A 17,961-nucleotide genomic window follows, 5' to 3' on the forward strand; every position below is an offset into this window, starting at 1 on the left:
CACTTTCTGTTGAGCACACATGGGTCTAGAACAGCAACAAAAAGTATCATAAACATTGGATAGAAACGTTCCAGACAGGACTAAATAAACAAGGACTTTTGTGACAGCTCATAAAATAGGGGTTACATAGCGACACTTATTAGCCAATGGCTTCTGTTAATAACGAGTTTTCCCTCACTTAATACTTGACTCCAACTTGGGTTTGTATGGGGTTTATATGGGGTTGTTAATAGCAATATATTGGACTGATTCAGAGAGGTTTTTCCTGGAATTTCATTCTCGTCAGGTTGGAATACAGGATTCTGGAAAGTGAAAATCTCCATTCAAACACATGCTGCTGAAGTCAAAAATGTCTATTTCTTTTGGTTCCTTCAGTTGAATGTTTGAGCTTCACTGTGCAGGATGATGTGTGTGCAGTTCGACTAGACGGCTGTTTTAACATTCACTGCTCAAAGCGTACATTTTCTCTGTCCTTATTAAAAAAATCTGATTTTAAGAGGCGGGCGTGTTCAGCAGTCAAACTTGTGAAATGAACAAATATTTGCTAATTCGTATATTCTGGAACTTTTAATGCCGGAGAAGGAGTGGGTGGCATTTTAAGGATTTAAATGTGGTTATCATGTTTTTGTGCATGTCAGACACACATTAGAGATTTTTTTGAATGCCTTAATTCATGTGTGGAGGGGGGGTCAAACAGATTTAACTGCAGTTTCACATACCGACACCACTGAAGCTGTTGTCACTGACTGCATATGATTAACAGCCTAATGAAGGTCTGTCAGTCTTATCCAACACTTTGCATTACTTCAGAAAGAATGTAAGAATAAACGTAAGCCAATGACAATCAATAGGCTCAGTAGCTTCTCTGCCACTTGTGATTTACTTTCCGTCATGAATGCTGGTGTTTGGAATAGGCTGGTGTCTCTACATACAGCAGCACTGTACAGCCACATACTATCTTTACCATTCCCACAAGCACACCATCATTTTCTCTCTGTGTGCGTGTGTGGGTGGGTGTCTATGCACACTAGTGATGACTGCTGACGGCATGGTTCACTGGGTGGGACGGTCCTGGCTAAGGTGCAACTCAAAATCCTGCCAGTAGCCTCAACTCATCCAAAAAGAGTGTGGGTTTCGCCGTTTGTGCGTGTTGGTGACACTAATGCAGTGTCCTACAATACGGGAGATGTTTTGGCAGAGAGGGGCCAAAGAATGATGCACCGTTGCCTGTCATTTCTATTTTAACTTCGTCTGAAGCAAACACTTTTGACTGCCTTTCAAACTCGCCCACTTGCGTTGTATTCTGGTCATAAAAATGACTAAATCCATAAAATATTAGCTCAGTTCCAGAGTCAGAAAAATCACTGCATCTTTAAAATATGAGGATCAAGCAGGGATACAGTCAGTGTACAAAACAACAGAACTAAAAGACAATGCATGCAGTTCTTGCTGAGAAGTGTTGTTGTGAGCTACAAAAGTCAAACTGTGCTCCCTGCAGTGCTGAATATGACAACGAGATGCAGTACAATGCCTTTAACCTCAACTGAACCTCACACCAGGATGGAGAGGCGTAGAGGGGAAGAGGGGATATACGGAACAGCACAGAACAAATACGGATGCGATTCTCATCCTACATCTGCTCTCAAGTCATTTTAACTTCCTGCTCAAGGCCAAACGACAGATTGTACTTGCAAACTCTCAAGATGAAGTCACTACAATAGTCCCCGAGCTGATTGATCCCAGAAAGAAAATGTCGAACTATAAACAGTAGTGGATTCGTTAGAACTCTGCATGAAATTACACTTGTACATATTCTTCATATTAAAGGAGACCTATTGTGTTTTTTTTGTTTGTTTTTTTGCTTTCCTTCAGTTTTATAAAGGATCTTGTGCATGTCAAAGATATTGAAAGCTGTCCACACCAACAGAAGCTCCTATCTCCCACAAAAAACACTGCTCGTGAAACGCCTTGTCAGTTGTCCCACCATTAATTCTGTGACTTCATGACATCACACTACATCACCGTGTCACACATACAAGGGACAGGAGCTAAAATTATTTCCGCCTGCTGAACAGGAGTATTTTGTAAAGGTTTTATACTTTCCATGATGATATGGAAATTGGAGACTGTTAAGTCGACAATGATCTTTGCTCATGCAAAGAAAATGCTTATCAAGTTCTCCACCTGTGTAACCATCCAGTAAAGTGTTATTTTCCACCCCTAACTTTACAGTGGCTACTGCTCTGCCAATCAATAACTTACCAACAGCAAAGCCTCCCAATGTGCGGTATTGCTGAAGGGCACAAATGAAACCTACTAAAAAGCCAAATGGTTTACCAACAGCACAACAGCTGCACTTATTAGATGACATCATTTATAGGAGCCATGCTCCGACACTGGCTGCTGTGTGTGTGGAACTGAGAATCTCCACTTGACTTTGTAGTTACATGCTGTATAACTTGTTTCACACACTGGAGCTTGTTAAAGCAACATTATGTAGAAATCGGCATTTTGTGCGATTTGGTGCCCCCCACAGTTTTTGAGTGCAACACTGCTGTCATAAATACAAATCCAAGGTCTGAAACAGTTTGTCAGTAGGTGCTGACTACAAACAAACCTCATTACTTTGTAACAGTGTTATGTGTTGAAACTTGTATGTTGAAGTAAACATGTATGTAATGCTGTGATCCTACCCTCTCACTGAAGTTACATAGTGCAGAAACAAGTGATGGGGGGGCAGAGTGGCTGAGACAGAGACACCATTCACCCTGTTACAAGACACTGTATCATCAACATGATGTTGAAGAAGTTATTTTAAGGTCAAAAAGTTACATAATGTTGCTTTAATGTATGCAAATGCACACTTTGTTGCGTGCTTCATAACAAGTTGTGCTAGCTCCAAGCACCACCCATCCTCAGTCCCTCCTCCTCCATCTTTACCAGGCAGTCATCATACCAAAAGGAAACAAGCAGTGGACCGCAGCAACCTTCCACTGCCGTGTCAACCCCGCTTGGCTGTTTGCAGCTGCTCTCCTGGAGCCTGGCAGGGTTCGGCCTCGCTCTAGCCACTGACAAACAACAGACCTCATGGCCCCGTCAGGCTTTCACAGACGCACAAACAAACAGACAGACTCATTCACAGACACACATTCTCTGCAGGAGATAGACAGTTTAATGTGCGGGTACAGTCGCTCAGGCATGAAGACAGCAAGCGAATGAACATGTGACTACAATCTCAGCTTCCTCTCTATCTCTAATACAACAACACATATGTCTGTAAATGGAGCCGCGTCCAGAGCGCCTTCTGGAACGCTCTCATCGACAACACATGGAGTCCATCACTTCCTCTCCAACTCTCCCTTTCCTATAGTAAACACTCATCTGTGTACGATTAGGAGGGCAAGCAGCCGTCTCACACACACACACACACACACACGCACACACACGCACACACACACACACACACACACACTCTGTCGTGTCTTTACACACACGCATACAGTACTGTACATATAAACACACGCATCTGCGTGAGCCTAATTGCTACTTAGACTCTCGTCATTGTGCACTTTACTCACTCAAATCGTTGTGCTTATTGGAAGGTCAAGGTGCCTGTATTCACTCTCTCACCTTAAAATAAAGCAACCCAAATAATGTTTCTTTCTCTCGTCACCAAGCGTTTGCCGACTAGATCCTTGTTTATAGTGTGCGGACTGTGCAGGAGAGGCGCAAGCTGCGATGCTCAGGTTAATGGGAAGAATTAAACAAAAAGCTCTGACATTTGAGGAAGCGGATCTACAATGGTAAACATGCTGGTTACGGAAAGTTTCATTCAATCTCTCATTATTAGGAATAACCATGTTGCGGATAGCTTGAAGCTTATCTGAGCCAAAAATTATTTTCCTCATTTTTTTCTTCCATTTTTACTGATACATTTTATTGGCTGTTCTTAGTTTTTTCCTTCCCTTTTTTTTACGTGTCTCGGTTAAGGCCATCAAGAAGAGTAAATACAGATTTAACAGGATTTGTTTTCCTGAAAATGAATGCCACATGTGCAGGAACTCAGAGTCACGGCTCAGCTCAACAGTTAAGAACAGTAAGTGTGAGTTAGTGTGTGTGCGTGTGTGTGCGTGTGTGCGTGTGTGTGTGTCTAAATAATTGCAAGTATGTGCTTCAACTGTTAGGAAAGAATGATTAGATGTGGAAGGAATAATGTCTGGCTCCCTTCCAGTCATGGTACGACAGGAAATGCACACATCCTTAAACAAACAAAGTCATTCCCCTCTAGGACATGGTACTGTCTAATGGCAGTACAATTTTGGCTGGGTAATTCAACTTGCACACAACACAATCTCTCCTATCGCCTGGCTCTTAGCCAGGCTGACGGTATTCCACATTCTGTCCCTAGGTAATACTTTAATGGATTAATAAATACCTCCACAAATACTAAGTGATCCAACTTCCTAGGTAGCAACAGGCAAAGAATGGCACAGCACCAAAATGTGCCATCACCACATCAACAATGTGTTTCCCATTTCTATATGAATACCACAGGACAATGGGGGGCTCGGAGCTTCTGGGAAGCAAACAGGCATATTAACCAGGAGTTTGACGGGCAAGAAAATAAAATCAGAGTTTAGTACTGTGAGCTCAAGAGTGGTTGTCACAGTAGTGTGTCCAATTAAAGGGTATAAAATAAAAAGTTAAACTTGTTTGAGTGGGAACAATTACAGATGCCGTGCCTAAATTAACCCCAGTGGGACGAAGCAAACCAAGGAGAGACAGCATGGCATCTTCAGGTCTGGTATTAACTTGAAGAGCTTCTAGGGCACGGTCGAATGGTCACTTCCTATGTCCTTTCCAAACCATTTTTCCATGACATCAATGGAAAACATCATAAGGTCAAGGAAAGACGTGGAGGAGAATTGGTGAGGACTTGTGCAAAGACAAATGCAGTGCTAAGAGAATCCGACTATACTCAAACAAGGCAACGTAATTATGTGATGGCTGATGTCAGTGTTGTAGGTCTGCCATGTTGAAACTACAATGTTCCGACAACTAAAAGCGCCTCTTAGATACTTTGATTACTACGGATTATGAGCCAAAGGATATAATAACTTAAACCTCCACACAGCTAAAGACCTTGAAATGTCAACCTGATTGTGTTTTGAAGTAAAGCCAAACCGATATATCAGTTGGCTTATCACAGATGTAACTGTATGGGTATATACTGTATACTGTCAGATATGTGCTAATATGAAATTTTTTTTTATTAGAGATTAAATGGCATAAGGAGATGCTTTGGGTGATCTAAAATGTAGGGTTATTATACACAACATTCTGCCTCCATTACATGTCTTTGTGTCATGATTGTCACAAAAAACGTGTATATATTGGCCAATGACCAAAATATCGATATCAGAAGTTTTCCCTGCCTAATATCTGTATCGCATCAGCCTCAAAAATTGGTCAAGCTCTACTTTGAAGTTGTCAGGGCTAAGGCTGTGGATGAGTCATGTGACACGCTGATCATTTGTTTTGGTGAATAACAGAATGGTGCGCCAATTTGAATGAATGTCCGCTCCCTAAGGTAGAGATGTCAAGGTGAATTACAAAGAACGGGCTTGCCCTTAAGTGTATTTAGCCCAAAGTTCTGATTCACTCTGTGCTTTAACACTACACTACATTCAGTCAGTATCCAACCTGGAAAGTCCATCAATAAAAAAAAAGAACATTATTTTCTGGCAACCCAACAGACAGCTGAGTTGTTTGCGCAGCTCCACACCTCAACGTTTTTTTCTGTTTTTTTAGATGTTAGTCCTCTAGTTGTTGAACCCATCTGATCCCAGTGCAGTCAAAAACCTGAGCTGAGGCCGTGCACGCAAACACACACAAACACACGCTCCCTTTAATAGAGCTAGTGTTATGGCACTAGGAAAGAATCTGCCACAGTCTGCCCAATCTGACAGCTTTTATTATTTATTAATTACCGTACTTTTACAAGCTGGAGAATCCAGTAATTTACTGAGGCCTGCTGGCAGGAGGGTGGTGGAGGAGGAGGAGGTTGTTTTTCCAGCCCTGAGGGACAAAAGGCTCTCTCAGGTTGGTGAAAATGTCCAGCAGTTCTGCATCCTGACTAGACTTTATTTTCTCCTTTTTTATAGATTTAGATATATAAAAGTGGAGAAATTGAGGTGTGTATATATTTTTATAATATAATTTACTGTGCATTATAAGTTCATTTTTAAACTTTATTACTGGTTAGTGTTTCTGTTTCTCATTCCCATTAATAACTGCACAATTCTTCTCATTCACTGCATAAACCAGGGAACTTTGTCTTTCTTTTATAGAGTTCACAGTGACAGCTCACAATTTTAAGAAAAACAGAAGAAAAAAAATGTATTGTAATAATTTGTCGAGGACCAATAAATGCTACAATTCTGCAAATACTCTGTACATTGTTCATGTGATGAACTGTCGGATAAACTGTTGTTGATCGAGGTGCAAAGACTGTGATTTCACCAATAAAAGACATTAATTTTCAAATTAATCTGTCAATTATTTTAACGATTATTCAATTATTTACTTCTACTAATCTATCCCAGAAAATATGACATATGTCCATTACAATTTTCTAAAGTCTAAGGTGAAATCAGTAAGCTGCTTGCCCCATGACATGGTGACATAGTGTGATGTCATGAAGACACGGAATTAAAGGCGGGAGCTTCTGTTGGTGTGGATTTTTTACTTTCTTTTAAAAAGAAAGAAGATCTTTTACAAGATTGCACATGAACCTATATAAAACACTGAAGGAAAGGAAAAAAAGAGAAAACATAATAGATCTCCATTAAACGACATAAAATAGAGAAAAGAAGAAGCTGGGACAAGCATGTGCAGTATTTCCCTACAGTTGGTGCGGAATAATAATCATGCAGTACCTCGCTCTCACTACATTCGCTGGGGTCATCACCATGAATGGCCATCTGGTAGCGGGCGTACAGCGCCGCCGACTGCTCATAGGACGCTGTGAATTGAGGGTCCTCCAAGCTGACCGGCACTAGCCTCACCTTCGAGGACAGGGTGTGGAAGGGGAAGGAGCAATATGGCGGAGGGTGGTTTTATAAGGGTTGACAATGAATACAAGGACGGTGAGTCGTCACAATTCTTTTTTTTTTTTTTTAAAGAAGAAGATGAGGAAGCATGGTTGCTGAGGAATGAACAGTGCAGGATTCAACAATAGCGTTTTAAACAGTGTTATACAAGTGCTTTGGCATGTTAGGGTTTGCATCAGTCTCCTAGTCCTCAAGGCAAGCTGGTAACACAGCGGGTCTGTTTTGAGTTAAAGACTTGATTTAGTGATTTTATCAGATTGTTGCGCAAAAAGGACACATGGATGCAAGAAAACAATGGGATTCTAGGAGACTGAAAGTGGGTTTTTAAAATAATGAGATGTCAGGCAAGTTGAAGATGAGGCTAGTGCACCGCCCAGCTTTTACCACAGATCGCACGGAGAGGATTGCTAATTCAAGATTCAACACAGTGTCAGTGCGAGTAAGGTCCAGAGCAAGAGGAATCCAGAGTCCTGTCTGAATAGATCATCTTACAGACTCTTCCACACTACAGACTCCTCTCGAGAAAGTAAACAAGGTTACACAGACTGCACGCACAAAGTAAATTAAAATCTCATTACCACTGCTTAATCCTAAACTGGAATGAGATTCCAGTTCAGACATAGGGGACTATTGTGAGGGCAGGTTGATGGGGGGGCGGAGGCACAGACGAAGTAAATGTGTCAAGGTCGAGAGGGTTCAACTGACGAGCTGCCCCCCAAAACTGTAACAGCTCAAGACTAAACGACCCCACTGGCTGACCGAGGGCCAACTCAGACACCTGGAGAAACACTGCTCTCAACCATGGCGTATGGAAACATTTTCCCTTCCATTTCCTCTCCCTTTGACTCTCGCTCTTATACACATACACTCGCTTTTAAACTAACCTGTTAATTTACCTGTTTTCATTCATAGAGACATTTGGGTTCCTACCCTGAATGCTTCGACTGTCTTTTTATTTCCACTGAGAGAAGGTTTAAGCACCAAGTAGTTATAAATTCCAATCTACAGTAGAGTCCTGGCGCTTTTATTCATTATGACTTAAACCTGATTTAAACAGCTGAGTTAATTATTTGAAAAAAGCCAAAGAAAATGTTATTAATACACATTACATACTTAAAGTACAAATTAATAATGACTTACCAATTACCAACATAGAGATAGAGCCAAAACTACAACCTGTGCTGCATTTGTTTTAAAATTATTCCATCCAGCACTTTCAGTGAAGACAATATTGAATCAATGATCAATCTGAGTTCACTGTATGATATAAAACAAAAAAGACCAATATAATCTATTCATAAGAGATAAGAACAAGATACAAAAAAAAACTTTTGATGCCTCTGTAGGTACCCAAACTTGTCCACCCTCTCCCACCCTCCCTTGGTACCCCTAGAGCAGGTTGACCTACGCCCCCCACCCTCTGACCTGGCTCTCGGAGGGTTTGTCAGGAGGGTCCTTGTGAATGGCCATCTGGTAGAGTTTGTACACCTGGTAGGAGGCGTCGAAAGAGGCTTTGAACTGCGGGCAAGGGGGATTGGAGCGCACTAGCCTCACCTTCAAAAAGAATACGTGCAGACAAAGGTTAACATCAAAATGAAACTGTGAATAACATAAGTGGTGATTCAAAGCTTTAAAAAGGAAGATATTATCACAAATCAAAGAGAGAACATTTATGAAAAGAGTGTGAAGAGAGAGAGAGAGACTGACACAAACACACCCTCTCCTGACTGGGTGACACACCTCTCAAGATTTTAAACTATTTTGCAAATAAAAAGGAAACATTTCCAGTTTTAGTTTAATTCTTCTTCTTCTGTAAATGGTCTTGTTTTCACCACTAGTAGCTTTTGCTCATCATAGCTGTAGCAAGAGGGGAAAACAAGAGCAACACAAAGAGGGTGTGTTATGTCCATCTCCATTAAGACACAAAAATGGCAGGTGTTAGCTACTCAAAGATAATAAAGAATGTAAACAAGCATTTGTTGTAGTAGAAAAGTGTAGTAGAACATTCTTAAAAAAAAAGAAATAATCATCAGTAGCCTATTTGATTTCCATTTACTATTCATATTGTGTATAAGCCCAATTCCAGTGCTTCAATTCTTGACCATGGTCATGTGTGCAGAGACGTTTTATCATGTCTGAATGAACTTTGCAGATTCAGGTCAACTAATCAAGTTGTTTCTCTTTAATATTTCTGTTACTGTTCTTGCCACTCTTTGATGACTTGTTGTGTTTCTATATTGCAGATTTATTGGTAGATATTAGCTTGTTGCAAATACATTGGCATCAGTGTATCTGTGGGCTGATAAGTTACAAAAAAATAGCACATAATTGTATGGGCCTCAGAAATCCAGTATCAGTCAGACTATAGTATCTACTGTATACTCTTTAAATGGTTATGATGAGGAGGGCACACATTGAAACATAACAAAAATCAGCTAACCGAGCCCAAGAAAGCAGGAGAGCATACAAAAGTTAGCAAATAAATAAATTAATCCATATATGTTGCAGACTTTGTAAGAAAATGTTTGCAGTGCTATAAATCAATCTTAAGGATTCAGAAGAAGCCTGTGTTGGAAAGACATATAAAGAAAGACTGTCTGAGTGTTGCTAATGTGACACAGACTAAAAGAAGAATTCAACCTCCAGATCCAGCAGCCCCATTTAATCAACCGTCTCTTGGTTTGGAAGCTTTTGTTGGCCACAGAAGCTGTGCCATATGAATCCCCTGGACAGACAGGATAGAAGAATTGAACCTGGGGTTTGTTTGAGTTGGACCAAAGAGGGTTTCTCTCATATGACCACTTGGCATCTACATCCTTGAGTCAAACAGGGATGTTGGGCCTCTTACATAAAAGGACAATGCTGAAATCCAGCCTTTTTAATTTTGTTCAAAATCCAGAGATATATTTTGATAGGCTGACATCCTTTGGATGAACCAACACTGCAGCAGATAGTGAACAGCATGGAAATGAAATTTTAACAACTCTCATAACAGCCTGGAAATTTAACACCAACAGTCTGATATTTGAACGCTTTAGTCTTCAAAAAAAGGCCACATAATAGCGGTGGCTTTGTTTAGCTTTAATTAAAATATAAGATTATTGTTTTTCAAGTTTTCAATCAAAAGAGATGTTGCTCTTAACGACACCTTCACACCATAATAAAGTCATATAATAGAGGAGACTGACTGCATGTTAGCAGGAGGAGATTTAGAAGAAAGGTTTTGAAAATATGAGAGACGTGCGGAGACAGTAGACAATACTCAAGAGGGGGATAGTTGGCGAACAGTTCCACACTTTCCTGAGGTGCCTGAAGGGCTCTGATTCGTGTTCTCACACTGACCCCTGGTGGTGATTAATGGAACCACAGCTGCATTTAAGGCCAGGACAGAGTGGACTTGTTCTGCCTGGTACTGTGACTTATCCCTTTGCCATTTTTTTAAATTTAGAGTTATAGGCTATCTTCAAAGTCATAGATGGCAGAGAGAAATGTCACCTGAGCAGTTTCACAGTAAGCAAAGGTGAGCGTAGGACAGTAAAGCAAGGAGACACTTTGTCACCAAAGTTCTCTCTTTCCATTTTCATTCCCATCAGTCAAGCAAGTGTGGTATATTTAACATATGTGCTTGTGATGAAAACGTATTCTCGTACTGGTGTTAAAACGTCTGACATTTTTTAAGCTTGGCTTTATGGTTACATAGTTTGGTGTGAAAATGATTAATACAAAAAGTTACAAAAAGGTTTTGGACTCCGTCAAGTAGATCAACTCTGCCAGGCTCCAATGTAATCTTTGAGGGCAACTGACAGGTTCAGACAGTTATTCTAAGTGTCTAACAATAAGGTCTATCTCCTGATGTCAGAGTAAATCAGATTTTGTTTAACCAGACGCAGCCACTATGTTTCACTTGCCAAATCCAACAGACTCTATTGACAGAGACAGTAATTTAATCGTTGTAAAACACACTTTATTCAAATTCAGGAACAGTCACTAACGGTCACCGTGGTTTGGTCAAAAGAAGTTCACCATGTTAAATGCGAAAATATTCTGGCTCTACAAGGTCGTTTTCCCCGCTACTGAAGACTGACCTCCCTCTCGCTCCTCTCCCCATATTTTCATATCTAACTGGGTGAATTAAGGGATTATTTCGACCAAACCAGAGATGGTGATTGTTGGAACAGTGCAAAGACAAACAAAGAAGGTTTTGGTGAGTTTTATTTTGTTTCTGTCAAGGTAGAATGAGGTGTGTTTTAGGATGATATAACTATTGTGTGTCTAAATGGAGCCTGGTGGATTTGGCAAGAGTGACATAGTGGCAGTTTCTGGTTAAACAAAAGGATATTACTCTTTAACAAAAAGATCTATCTCTTTAGAGATCATTTAAGAAATGTGACACTTACAATAACAGTCTCAGCCTGTCAGCGTCAAAACAAGCACTTTAAGTACTGTAACTCTGAAGGCTGAAGTGGCCCCCAAGGATTACATTGCAGCCAGAGTCGCAGCTGCCAGCTGAGGCGATCAATTCAAACGTTTTTGTACCTATTACTCATCTGCACACCAAAACAGGTCTTAAGGCTTAAAAATACTGGAATTCCACTATAAGCCTGCAGCTCAGCCAACAGTAACAGTAATGAAATCGAACAATCAGCACCAGACAGATTCAGTAAACTGCTTATCATTCAATTGTTCGTTAGTCACAATTTGGACACAGCCTTGCTACATGGAAAACATAGTTAAATGGGTCAATTAGAGGCATCTCTCAATTATTTGACTTGTAAAACATACAATTATCCTTCCTTTGCAAAGGATGACCTTGTGTTCATGCCCACTTAGTGAAATTGAAAGATAATTGCAGGCAAACAACTTAATCCAATTGAAAAGAGCTGACTGTGGGGAGGTCTTACCACTCTAATCTCAGGGGGTATATAGACAAGAGACAGACACTGCCTGGTTCATCACTGCATCTGGCTCAAATCTTGGTCAAGACCAAGAATGACGTTACTCTACCAACCTCAGCTTGAGGCCTTCGCCAGGGATCTTTCTACATCGTTCCGCCCCCTGCCAAAGGTTCATTTCCATGTCGTCTCATACCGGCTGAGCTGGAAGCTGTGGTTTCAATGTCATCAGCGGGGTAACGCGACCTAGTTTGTGCGGTGTGCTTGTCATTTGGTTAAAATTGAACTGGGAAGAGGTGGTTTTTCCACTCTGCTCTGGCCAGCTATCCTCTCCGCACACATAAACACATGGTGAAGTCACTGGAGCTGGGGAAGAGGGCTGTATGAAACACAAGTTTCAAGCTAACTGAATCCAAACATTATGGAGACAGAACGCTCAACCAAAAAAAATATTTCCTAATGATGGCTGAAATAAGCACAATAGACTAATGTTTACTCCAAGTCACATAAAAAGAGAAAAGAAAGAACTGACTTCATAGTTCTGCTTACCTCAAGGCAATGAGAAGAGTTGTCAGGCGAAGACTCACAGATGAAATCTTCCAGAGGTTTGGGTTGGTTGGTCTGGGAAGGAGTGGGTGAAGAAGAGACCCCATCAGCGTCTTGTCTCATCTGCTCTTTCTGAAGACGCCGCTCCTTCCTCAAGTCTTTTGCCTTCCGACATGGCGGCCGGCTAGCATCTGCTCCCACTCCTGCGCCCCAGAGTAAAGAGAGAGAAAAGGGAGATCCTTGTCAGAGCTTTCAAAAGGTGCAGTTAGGTGGGGTGCCATGAAAACAGCCATATCATACTCATTTTCAGGTTCATCGGTTTATTTTGAGTTACTACTGGAACAAGTTTCTCTGCTTTTGTGCTCAAAAAACATCTGTTTTCTCATACTGCCCAGTGCTGCAGCACTGTATTCGCCCTCTGTTTTAGCTTCTGTCTCTTTATGGCCCTCCCTCTCCCCTGATTGGTCAGCTCAAACATGCCTGACCCAGCAGTGCTAACAACAACAGAGCAGTTGTGCTAAATCAATTCTCACATGTCAAACTAGTCGCTAGGCATAAATTGTGCAAATGAGTGACTCAGTGACGTAGTGTGATGTCACCAAGTCACAGAATTAGAGCAAGACTACTGACGAGGCGTTTCAGGAACAGTGTTTCTGTGGGAGAGAGGAGCTTCTGTTGGTGTCGACTTTGACCTTTCTTACTTTTAAGATCTTTTACACACACAAGGACCTATATAACACACTGAAGGAAAGGAAGAAAAACAAAAAAGTCTGCTTTAATCTATTTTGAGCGAAAAACGTGGTTTTGAACTTTCAAAGCATGTCCAGGTGAGAACATGGAAGAAAAACAGGCAGCTACAAGAAAAAATACTGATGTAGACAACAAGCTTTTCTTTCATGTTGCCTTTGGATCAAGACCTGCAACAGACCTTTCTTAGTTCAAGCTGCTGGTATTGATGAGTCTTAAATTTCGGACAGATTTTGTGAGTGTTAGTCCATGTTTCCGATGGTTTTTTCCCTTCCCCTCTGGCCAAATGTTTACTTTAGTGCGCCCCCTGCCTAAGAAGCCAGTCTCAACAGAGAGTCCAATGGAAGTCATTTTCTTGTTTTCCAGCCTCAATAGTTTCTACAAAACATATTTGCTTAGGAAGCTGTAAAGTAATATGGTCTGTGTTAGTTAAGCCCAAGTGGTTAGCAGGTAGTGTGTGGTTGTAAAGGAACACAAGAAGCAGAAGACATAACAAACCCGAGGGTGTTTTTTTACTAATTCTTAGAATGACACAGATAAGGCTGTTACTAATAAAACACACTTGTATACCTTCTCTCTCAACAAGACTAACATGAACATTCTCTAAAGCAACTGAATCTCTCCCCGTTTCCCTCTCTCTGTTCCCCTCCTCATCCTGCTTCTCCTCCTCCTCCTCCTCCACCACCAACTCCTGGGCTCTTGCCAAGCCCTGCAGCTCTCCGGGCATCCCATGTCAACAGTTTACACGCCCACATCCTGTTTGGAGCAATAAGGAAACGAGAGCCATTTCCTGCTTGTCCTTTTGCCAGCCACCACCATCAGCTCTCTTACTAACTTTTCCCCTCCATCGACGTCACGAGGAACGGAGGGACGCCTGGTCCTGACAAGGGGAGGGAGAAACTCTGGCACTGGCCAAGGTTCACTGGCAGCACTCGGCTTCAGCTGATTCAAGCTACTTTTTCAAACTGTAAGGTTCGGCCTTAGTCATGTGCATAGTAAAAAGGGACCACAGCTTCTGGCTTATTTCATGACTTAGTTTCACATTATCACATGAAACGTACTAATTACTAGATGGAAAATTACCTGGTCCTTGTATCAGCTGTATTTGTCGAATGGTAAACAACTGGAGGAACTAAAGGAGGGATGCATTTTGGATCAAACCCTATGATATAAACATACAACCCTGTTACCCTGGGAGTTATAAGGTGGTTCAATTGTTTTCCTCTTTCCAAAAGAAACACGGTGAGGTCAGGGCAGGCTGGTCACACAGACGACAGGAATCAGAATCTGAACACTGACCACAAAGACATCAAATCTTATCCACGATCACTTTGTCCACTTGCCTCTTTTCCCTCTTATTACACTCTGACTACACACACATATACACAGACATTGCCTCACTCTTCCTCTCACACACAGACACAGGTACTCCTCAGGACAGCCGGCGTACACAGCCGTGCAGAAGATAAAGTCTGACAGATCAGTTCCTGTGGAAGACAGATGCTCCAGCTCCAGCAGTTAGCACTTCATAAAAGCTATGACACTCTCCCTCTCTGCTTCCCCAAACACACATGCAACTCTCCACATCAGCCTGAACTGTCTGGAGTTCTGACATACTGCTTTCTCGCATGTAAACATGTGGAAACAGAAAATTAATTTACTGTGGGAGGAGGATGCTGTTATCTGCGAGCAGCCACTAAAATATTTAACATGCGCGTATGCAGCGTCATTTCATAGGAAATATACTCTGGGAAACTGCACTGTGTACCACTGTCTACATATAACACATTATTCCGCTTACTGGATCCAACAAAACAACAATCGTGGGCCATCAGCCATCACGCTACAACTTTAATTCTTACCATATTACCATCTGTTCAGGCACAATGCAAAAGACTATTCTTTCATGGAAATGGTGATAAACCAAAACATGCCTAAATCATAACCCTAGTAAATTACTTGACTTAGTAATAAAATCATTTTAAATCAACATTTTGCTCATCAGTTAATATGGTCTTGCAAAAAAAGTCCCTTTAGAGCAATGAAGACAGTTTAATCAGGGTAGGATGCTAATTAATTTACTTTCCTCTGGACAAATGGTGAGTGCATATGGAAACGCATCATTCCATATGCACCTCTTTATCTGTTTACTTGTGGCTTTACATATGCTTTACAGCAGATGGAGAGCCATGTTTTCTCAAGCTAGACCTGGAACCTGCCCAACACTATAAAGTGCTCCAGTCATAAAGTTAGAGGAAAGATATGGCCAGGTGTTTTCTGCTGGAGGTGAATACGGGGGGAGTGGAGAACCACTGACTCAACATAGTAAATTCTCCCCGCTTCCTCTTCGCTAGCCTCCTGAAAAGATTTCTGACAGTCTGAAGAGTGTGGTGCTGACACAGGTGTATGTGCAGAAGAACACTGGCAACGCTGAACGTTTTTTTCTGCATGTTTATGTCTGTATCTGGATCAACCTGTGTCAATACTGAGATGTAGGTCCATGACTTGTGATTAATGAGTGTGGGGCCCTGTTCTCATTAGATGTTCGAGAGGAAAAAGTGTTGGAGGCCTGAAACATGGACAGTTGTTAAAAGTGTTGCTTCCTGTGTCTAATAGGAGTTTATTATCTCTTCCCCGCGAGTGCTATTTATTCATTAGTGTAAGTTGGCTGTGAGGATATCCTGTACTGGAGAGTACGGAGGAGAACATGACAGATAAGCCAAAACCAGACACACTCCTGCGGACGCAGAAGACGCACCAGTTTCATTTGCCAAGCTGCTGCACACTGGCGTCTATTACAAGGTGAACAGTGACACCCTCTGGCATACAGTGGTGCTTTAGCTGATGCAGAATACCACAGTGGCAGTCTTACAGTTGACTCTAGTGAACTGTCATTAACGCTACTATTAAGTTAATACTACACATATCAGACAAATAAAATTGTTTAAGTGACTGATCATTAACCTGCTCAAATTAAGTATAATCTCTTGTCCTGCTCCAATGAAATATACATGTATAACTACACTATTTCATCTACATGATCAGAGTGAGCAAAGCTACACTGACCAGCTGGAGAAGCATCTTACTGTTGAAAGGCAAAAGTTAAAACTACAGTAATTCATGCATAAAGTGCAACACTAGAGCTCTGAGCTATGATATGCTGCGCCTGAGAACTTAATGACACTCATAATGATTACCATAACAATCAGCAGAAATAGGCTGGTTTTTAGAATAATATTAAGACTTAATGATGATTTAATCACCACTTCATTATTCAGTCTTATGTTCTTGTAGTCAGTCTCTTTACCACTTGTTAGCTGACTGATGTATGCAGCTGCTGTAATGTCGAGTTCACACTATGGCTGCATGACACAGTATATATTTAGCATGAGCTATATCAGTTCATGGTGCAATTTGTGGGGCTGCAACTAAGAGATATTCTTGATGATAAATGATGATTGTTGATTGTTGATTGATTTATTATCTTGATTAACGGTGCAATACGTAAGAATCAGCCACCTTGAGTTAAAACTCCCAACAAATAGGGGCGGCGTATCGCCAGAGTAACTGCTAACTGCTGCTAATTGTATTCTGTTTATAGATCCATGGCTGTAGCTTCTGCTAGTTTGTAAGCTAAACTAACCAAGCAGCAAGGGTTGCCGGTTAGCCTGCAAACTTGGGTAGCTACCTCTGCAATACAGTGTTAATGTTTTTGGATGATTGTTAGCAGCTATTTGACAGAGAAACAGACATCTCACCTGGTTTAGGAGCTGTGGCTGTTGTTCTCCCATCTGTCACAGACACTGGATCCTTTCTTGATGCTTCCGAGTCGGCAGGTGCAGCGTCTGCTACCTCCTTCTGAACTTCTGTGATATCCGGACACTCTGCTACTTCCTTCTGAATGTCTATGCTAGCAGCACACTTCACTTCCGACTGACAGACTTTAGCTGGTTCCCGTGGGCCTGCTTCTTCACACACAGAGTCCATTGGCTCCCCTGTAACCAGAAAATCAATTAAGCTTACCTCAGTATAAGTGCACTACAGCGCCACAGCAGCGACGGTTTGTGCCCATCTCTAATTGTAGTTTCAGCCATGCGTTCTGACGCATATAAACAGTTCAGTAGTCCAAAAGTGTTGACTGCCAACAGCTGCCTGCGTGCGGATTACATGCACTTTATAACAATACAGGTAAAAGTCTCAGGCAATACACACGTTAGTGACAACTATACTTAAAGAAATGTACGCTCACCATCATCCTGTCCTTTTGGTAATTCCCCCTTGGAAACGAACTTGCTTATTTTCTTCAGGATTTTTTTGTGGGATTTGGAAGGCTGGAATTTCAGTGCATGACATCTTGACAGAGAGCACAACAGTAAAGGTTTGGTTAGAGCAATATTTGTATGTCCTTCTGCTTGTTATACACATATTTAACACACAACTGAACATAGGTATTGCGTTTGTGGTCCTGTCAGGTTTGACGTTAACTTAAAGCATTAATTGTAGGAATAAACTGTGATGAGTAAAGTGTCATTACCTGATGGTATACTGTGGACAGCATGTCTTGTTCATTATGGGCTTATATACATATTTCCCACTTCTGAGAAGGAAAAAACAAATAATCCTCATTGAAACACATTATTACCAATTTCAAATATCCACAATGA

The 17,961-nt window shown here is 41.3% G+C and overlaps 1 protein-coding gene across 2 annotated transcripts in view; it reads right to left on the reverse strand.

Annotated features, from left to right (window-relative positions):
* The window catches only part of ate1 (arginyltransferase 1), a 58,724-nt gene that overhangs the window by 36,684 nt on the left and 4,079 nt on the right, over positions 1–17,961 (reverse strand). Inside the window, exons 3-7 of one of the 2 annotated variants that reach the window (XM_084374893.1) lie at positions 17,832–17,894; positions 17,547–17,650; positions 17,056–17,292; positions 12,554–12,753; positions 6,939–7,067 (exon numbers count right to left, since the gene is read on the reverse strand). In XM_084374893.1, coding sequence (XP_084231019.1) covers positions 6,939–7,067; positions 12,554–12,753; positions 17,056–17,292; positions 17,547–17,650; positions 17,832–17,894 — 733 coding nt within the window. Of the gene's footprint in view, positions 1–6,938; positions 7,068–8,537; positions 8,667–12,553; positions 12,754–17,055; positions 17,293–17,546; positions 17,651–17,831; positions 17,895–17,961 lie in introns of both variants that reach the window. The other variant, XM_084374892.1, reaches the window with a different exon arrangement.

Source organism: Pagrus pagrus (assembly GCF_965226575.1).
Source record: "Pagrus pagrus genome assembly, chromosome: 15".
In the NCBI taxonomy this organism is placed as follows: Eukaryota; Metazoa; Chordata; class Actinopteri; order Spariformes; family Sparidae; genus Pagrus; species Pagrus pagrus.